Raw genomic sequence first — 7,076 nt, forward strand, 5'->3', positions numbered from 1 at the left:
TGAGTTCAATTTATTCTTACCATATCCACTTCAACAGTGATGGTTCTTCTACCCCTTAGTAATTTTCTTCTACTAATTAGAAGAAAGGATATGTAAGAGGGAGACTTCACAGAGTGTTTACTGATCAATTGAGCTATTATTTTGTCATATTCTTGAAAACTATCAACATGTATACTGTATAAATTCTTACTATGGCTAAGCTGTCTTAAATCCCAGGTGTTTGGGGTTTTTTTAGCTGTCTCTAATATATCTATTTATTAATATTAAAGTATCATGAAAAGCAGAGAATGTGCATCCTAATGAGAAGTTCAGTTCCTTCATTTGGTTTCCAAAATCAGTAATTAGGTTGAAGATTCTTTTGTATCCATAGGCAGTACCAATGGCTCTCTGTAATAAAATAAAATAGCCCTATGTGGAAGTGAGCTTTTTGAGGGCATGAAATCAGAATGCTCAGCACTTCCTCACATCAGCTTTAGTCCAGGTATTTCTGCCCAAACCAGTGAGATTCTACAGTGTAAAATGAAAGGAACAATGAGATTCAGATCCTTGTGTTTTTCAGGAAGTGAATTGCATGTCCAGCAGAACTTCCAGGTGAATGTGTCAGGCAGGCTGAGTGAAGTCAGTAGTTCTAGTGTGTAAATGCAAGCCTTCTGTTGTAAGAGTTGGTTATGTTTCTGGAATACTCAAAGAAAGAAATTATGTTGAGAATCACCAAAGTACTTAAATCAACTACAGCACCTTTTATTGCAAATATCTTCAGCACCATGGGCATTGATATTGCTATTGTAGAAAAGCAGAAATCTCCCAGCACTGTCATGTACACCTCAGCAGTGGGAGTATTGGATACCTTGTGATGCCAGGTAGAGTGCATACTACTCCTCTGATTTTGTATAGTGCTGACACCAGAAATGCTTCTTAAGTACTTGAGTCGGTGGGGAGGGCACACAGTAACAGCAACAGATGGATGTCCATCATAAGACATGTCTGAAGATACATAAGATTAATTTCTTACTTTTCAATCATCTGAAATATCTGGACATTTAATAATAACCCATCTATAATAATCCATGAATGCAATGGAAACAAACAATTCACTTTAATTTACAGGTATGTACATTAAATGTTCTTCTTGTAACTTTTCAGAAGAGTCTCTGTGGCAGCTGTGGAATATACTAAAATTCTGTTTGTACTTTTGGAATAATACTAGGTGAAATTGTGGGAGTTATTTAAGGCTAAAATACTCTTCTGTTGTATAAGTTGGACACGATGATCTTGAAGGTCACTTCCAACCTGATCTGGTCTGTTCTATTCTATTCTATTCTATTCTATTCTATTCTATTCTATAATTTCCTAAAATTAAGGCATATGATAAGTTTTTTTTGTTAATATCATAAAATCACAGAATGGTCTGGGTCAGAAGGGACCTCCAAAGGTCATCTAGTCCAACTCTCTCTGCAGTCAACAGGGATATCCTCCACTAGATCAGGTTGCCTAGAGCCTGATTGAGCCTCACCTTGAATATCTCTAGGAATGGGATCTCAACCACCTCCCTGGGCAACCTGTTTCAGTGTTCCACTACCTCATGGTAAAGAACTTGTTCCTAGCATCCAATCCAAATCTACTCTTCTCTAGTTTGAGTCCATTGCCCCAATGCATTGATATTGTGGTAATTAACTGTCATATTTAGTCTTTCCTCATGAACATCTGGTGCCATTTTTAAGGGACTAGAGAGCATACCATGGTATCTACAGCTGATGGCAATCCTCATTGTAATTCCTGACTAACCTTAGCTGTTTGAAGTTTTGCTGTGAATTCCAATTGGAATGTGAATGTTATTGGATAATGCTCAGTTACATCTGAAGAGTTTATTTGCTAATCACCTGCAAATCACTCTCAAAATTGTAGGAGTTTGACAAACCATGTGAATGTATCTCAAGTGTTTTGTGCTACTGTATGTATCAACTGTACAGGGAATAAATTTTTCATTTATTTCATTCTTTAGGCACAGAAGAGGCGGAAATCCAATGAATCTGTAGATACAGAGCTCTGTCTTAATGAGGTAAGAGCATGGGTCCTGTAGATTTCATAGCACAGGTGGTCTACCTATGATATGAACTATAGGCTGTCGAGATTCTAATGGGTTCACTTTCACACCAAGGTCTTGTTAGTATTGTTATGTTTGGATGCATAGCATATTAAAGAATGGTCTTACTCAGAAACCCAGAGCTAGGCTCAGTGACCTCTGCTGACTTTATATTTTAATAGCTGTGTAGTACATGTTTAGGCAGATCCCATGGTAATTACTACTGCGCTGAATGAGTATAATTGGGTAATAATCTGCAGGGACACAAGTTGATATGGCTTTTAACAAATATGCAGAAGCACAGTGGCCATCATTCTGTAGCTAACAAAAATGACCAATTTAGGGCATGAAATCATGTTCACATCAGGAGATGTGATGCACGTACATCAGGAGACAGATTGACAGCCTCAAGAGACGTGAACCTCCCAGCGCTCTGTGAGTAGTCTGCTGAGCCTGACCTCCAAGGCTGCCTTTCAGACGTAAACATTACATCAGTTTCTGTGTCTGTCAGTCTGGATCCTTTGTACTGGTTCTCTCAGGAAGTTCAGTAATTACTGATGTGCATAGATTATTTTTTGCACTGTGGAAGTACATAGCCCAGGCATTAGAGCAAGACCTGCTGTACAGGCACAAGACACCAAAAGAATGTGACCGTGTCTTTGAGCTTTTCCTTCAGTAGTCCAGGTTTTCCCAGTTCTTCTAAATAATGACAGCTCTAATGACACTCCTAATTCGTTAATTAGTGGTAAGAATTTCCTGTAAATACTACAATGAAGCCTAATAACACAAGAGGGAATAATGCAGTAACATTAACAGATTTTTTGACCTCTTGTGCCAGCTAGAAGACCATACACAAGGTTCTAGCAGCTGTGGCTTAGCCATAAGAACTGCTGGTCTGTCTTACCCCATACTCTATCTGTGACAGTTTCTGAGAAGCAGATGCCCAGGGTTGAGTAGAAGTATATTGTGATAATTCCCCCAGTGCCTCTACAACTTCCAACAGTTTACATCTTAAGGCCTCCCAAGTTAGTCAGTCCCAGCAGGTGTTCTCAAAAATAGGAAGATTTATCCATGAATGCCTCTGCAGACAGTCATTTTGATGGAAACTGATGTTCTGTACTCATTTTTTCTATCTGCCCTTCTGGGTACTTCTAGCTTGTACCTTGGCCCATTGCCTCTCCAGGATGGAGGAGGCTTGTGCCCTCTGTAGAAACTGCGTCCTTGGGGATTTTCAGATCTGAAGTGGACAGGGTCTGAGCAACTTTGCATGGAGTAAATTGGACTTAATGACTTTAGAGGTCCTTTCTAGTCTAAATTGTTCTACTGCTGTGATTTTCCCTATTGGGTTTTTCTTCTTACTGACGATGGTAGCAGTGAGAAATATTCCTGCTACGTGTCCTCCTAAAAGAGTTCATTTTAATCTGCCAGTCTGCACTTTTCCATATGCATACTGCTTAATTATTGGTAGCACAAAAGACAAGGAATGTAAATAATGCAGCAATTAAAGGGAAAAAGGCACAAGAAGGCAGTTTCCTAAGCTAGAAACCACTGTCTGTTCTGATCCCATGGATTTGATTTTATTCCTTGTTATCCAGAAGTTACTCCTTGTGAGAGTTACTCTGTTGACCGTGCAGAAGCTGCACTTTCTCTGTGGTGCCTGCATTTGGTTTGTAAACCAAACTGGCATCATAAACACAAGTTTGCTAGAAGAATTGCTGTGCTTGAACTGTTGTACGTTAAGGGAAATCAAGAGGAAACAGGAAAATTCTCCAAAGGCTAGAGAGTCTCAGGGGGATGGATTTACACAGGGGACCAGTGTTAAAATAGGGATTTAATTTTTTTGGCATGCTTTCTCTTTGTATTTTTTTTCTAAATTGTGCTGTACTGTCGGTTTTATCCTTCAACCTAACTTTAGAATACTGACATTTCAACATCTGGGTTTGTGCCTTTCGTATCTTTCGATCTGTGGTAGCGCGGTCGGGGGAGGGTGGGTCACGGACGAACAAAAGATTCATTTCGTGATGCTGTAAATCGAAATATTTTGCCATGAAATGGTAATGCAATGATGACCAAGGGAAGTATTGTGTCTTGCAGAATGCTATTGGGAAGGAGAACACAGCAGGAGTCTCCACCAGTCACATATCTTCGGAAAATTCGCTGGCTCTGCCTGGAAGCTTCTATCTAAGCACACGGCTCACTCTGATGACTCTTGCACTCTCACTGTGTTTGTCCCTAAGCTCATCAGTGGTCTTGTAGCTGCATTGCAAAGGACGTGTTAAAACAAAAAAAAAGTCTGTTTCCTGTCCTCTGTTGTTTATCTGGAATTCCAGGTCTGGGAGCTAAGCTGAGGCACTCCTGGCTAGAACAGTCAGCTGGAATTTTTTTTCCCCCCTTTCTTTCTTTCTTTCTCTCTTAAAAAAAAAAACACAAAAAAAGCTTCTTGTGATATTTAGAGGCTTTGTGAAATACTTGGTGCAGTGCTACATTCCAAACCCAAAAGGCTTTTGGGCATGCAGTGTTTTGAAGAGACAGTGTGTAAATTTGCCTGTAAAGCAACCTGTTTGGATTATTTTAATAATTATTATTTTAATTCTGGCTTTTCCCTGAGGAGGAGGAGGAGGAGGAGGAGGAGGATGGTGGTTTTCTTAGGATCCTATTTATCTCATTGAATGGTGTTTTGGTTTCCAAATTGAGTGAACTTCAGACTATCGAGGATGCCAGGCTTTTGTCTAATGGTGAATGTTCTCCCAGAGAGTGGACTTGATGAAACTTCTTCATTTGATAAATTGCTACTGATGTTAAACTCTTTCAGTGTATTAGCATTTTCCTCTTTAAATGTTTACGTACTGTAAGTGGTTCTGCATTCCCTGCTGAGAAGCCATTATAATTCACATACAGGTATGATGTATGTCTTTCAGTTACATTCTCATAAAAATAGAGTGTGGCATAGAACTTTCTAACAGTACATTTATCTTTTAATTATAATCATCTAGCCTTAACAAGAGTAAAGATCCTTTACATTAACAAGAAGCAGCCATTGTGAAAGCTTGATAAAGATGCATCTCCTTACATTTGAGGATAAGCAGTAGAAACAAATTTTTGCTACAGGGTTTCAGCTGTACAGCCTGTGGTCTTCTATGCTTCCATTGTGTTAATATAGTCCAGTTATTATACTGTTTGTTTAATAAAAAATGACATACAATTTATTTGCTCTACTAAAGCAGCATTTTCTCTTTATCCATAGCTGATAACGTCAGCTCAAAAAGTTACAGGAACTTCATGCCTTACTTTTCTTCTTATCACAACACTACAGAGGGGGAAAAAAGGTAGCAGGATATAGTCTGAACTGTGTTTTATTTCTTAGACCACTAAAATCAACACCAGAGGGTGGTTGATCCAATTACAACGAAGCATCGTGCACGCTCATCCATGTGGCAGGCTTTTCCCACCCCGGTACTTCCTGCTGCAGACCTTGTCACTGATGACATGATGAACTGCTTGCAAAACCAGTTCCATTAATTGTTTTAGTGGTTTGGATGACAATATTGCCAGCACACAGGATTTGATCACTTTGGGTTTTATTCAGTGATTTTGACAGCTTGCGCTGGTTCATGCTGATTTTCTGCCTGTATCTAGAAGGAATTCTTTAAAGCTTTAAATGTCATCAAATAGGCAGCATTTCTCCTAAGGGCTGTCTTTCTACCTTACTGTGATGGCTTGTTGACTGTTACAAGCAGTTATGTCTAAATGATCAACAGTAATCAGGTTTTGTTTCTACTGAAGGTGGAAGATAACTTCACTAAAGCAAGGAGTTCATCATGTCGAATTTAGAGATTTACATTGGGACTTAACAGTTATGTCCCATCCTGCTCTGAAATGTCCAGAAGTGTTTGCAAGACAACTGATGGAGTACAAATTGCTGCTTTATAAACTGCAGTGAAGTTAGGGAGTGTGCAAAACCACACAGCTTAGTAAAAGATTATTAAACCTGTTGACAAGCTCATCTTTTGAACTTTTTCCTAGCTAACAATAAACACTTTCCTAAATGCTGAAATTCATTTATGTACTCCTGGTTATGGTCACATTATGTAGGTTTCAAAGCTCTGTGCATGTGATAAAATTCATAGTACTCTCTGCCACTGAACATGACAAATCAGACAATACTGTAATACTACTCTTTAATTCTGATGCTGATAAGAAAGTGCAAATTACTATCAAAAGCATCAGAGCTGCTTTTGCAGTGGAAAACAGAATCACAGAATCACCAAGGTTGGAAGAGACCTCAAAGATCATCAAGTTCAACCTGTCACCACAGACCTTATGACTAAACCATGGCACCAAGTGCCACATCCAGTCGCCTCTTGAACACCTCTAGGGATGGTGACTCCACCACCTCCCTGGGCAGCACATTCCAATGGCTAACGACTCTATCAGTGCAGAACTTTGGCCTCACCTCCAGCTTAAACTTCCCCCGGCGCAACTTGAGACTGTGTCCCTTTGTTCTGGTGCTGGTTGCCTGGGACAAGAGACCAACCCCTTCCTGGCTACAACCTCCCTTCAGGTAGTTGTAGACAACAACAAGGTCTCCCGTGAGCCTCCTCTTCTCCAGGCTAAACAATCCCAGCTCCCTCAGCCTCTCCTCACAGGGCTGTGCTCAAGGCCTCTCCCCAGCCTTGTTGCCCTTCTCTGGATGCATTCAAGTGTCTCAATGTCCTTCTTAAACTGAGGGGCCCAGAACTGGACACAGGACTCAAGGTGTGGCCTAATCAGTGCTGAGTACAGGGGCACAATGGCTTCCCTGCTCCTGCTGGCCACACTATTCCTGATCCAGGCCATGATGCCATTGGCCTTCTTGGCCACCTGGGCACACTGCTGGCTCATGTTCAGCTGGCTGTCAGTCAGCACCCCCAGGTCCCTTTCTGTTTGGCAGCTCTCCAGCCACTCCAACCCTAGCCTGTAGCTCTGCACATCATTACCAGGTAAAGCCACATGG

General features: G+C 40.6%; 1 protein-coding gene across 1 annotated transcript in view; it reads left to right on the plus strand.

Moving 5' to 3' along the window:
• GFRA1 (GDNF family receptor alpha 1) overlaps positions 1 to 5,289 on the plus strand; it is a 178,013-nt gene extending 172,724 nt beyond the window's left edge. Inside the window, exons 8-9 of the mRNA XM_068139294.1 lie at positions 2,003 to 2,059; positions 4,178 to 5,289. Of these exons, the coding sequence (XP_067995395.1) occupies positions 2,003 to 2,059; positions 4,178 to 4,339 (219 nt within the window). The 3' untranslated portion in view covers positions 4,340 to 5,289. The remainder of the gene's footprint in view (positions 1 to 2,002; positions 2,060 to 4,177) is intronic.
• The last annotated feature ends 1,787 nt before the right edge of the window (positions 5,290 to 7,076 follow it).

This window comes from Melanerpes formicivorus, unplaced genomic scaffold (genome assembly GCF_026170545.1).
Source record: "Melanerpes formicivorus ecotype bairdi unplaced genomic scaffold, bMelFor1.0.p_v2 SCAF_6, whole genome shotgun sequence".
Classification (NCBI taxonomy): Eukaryota; Metazoa; Chordata; class Aves; order Piciformes; family Picidae; genus Melanerpes; species Melanerpes formicivorus.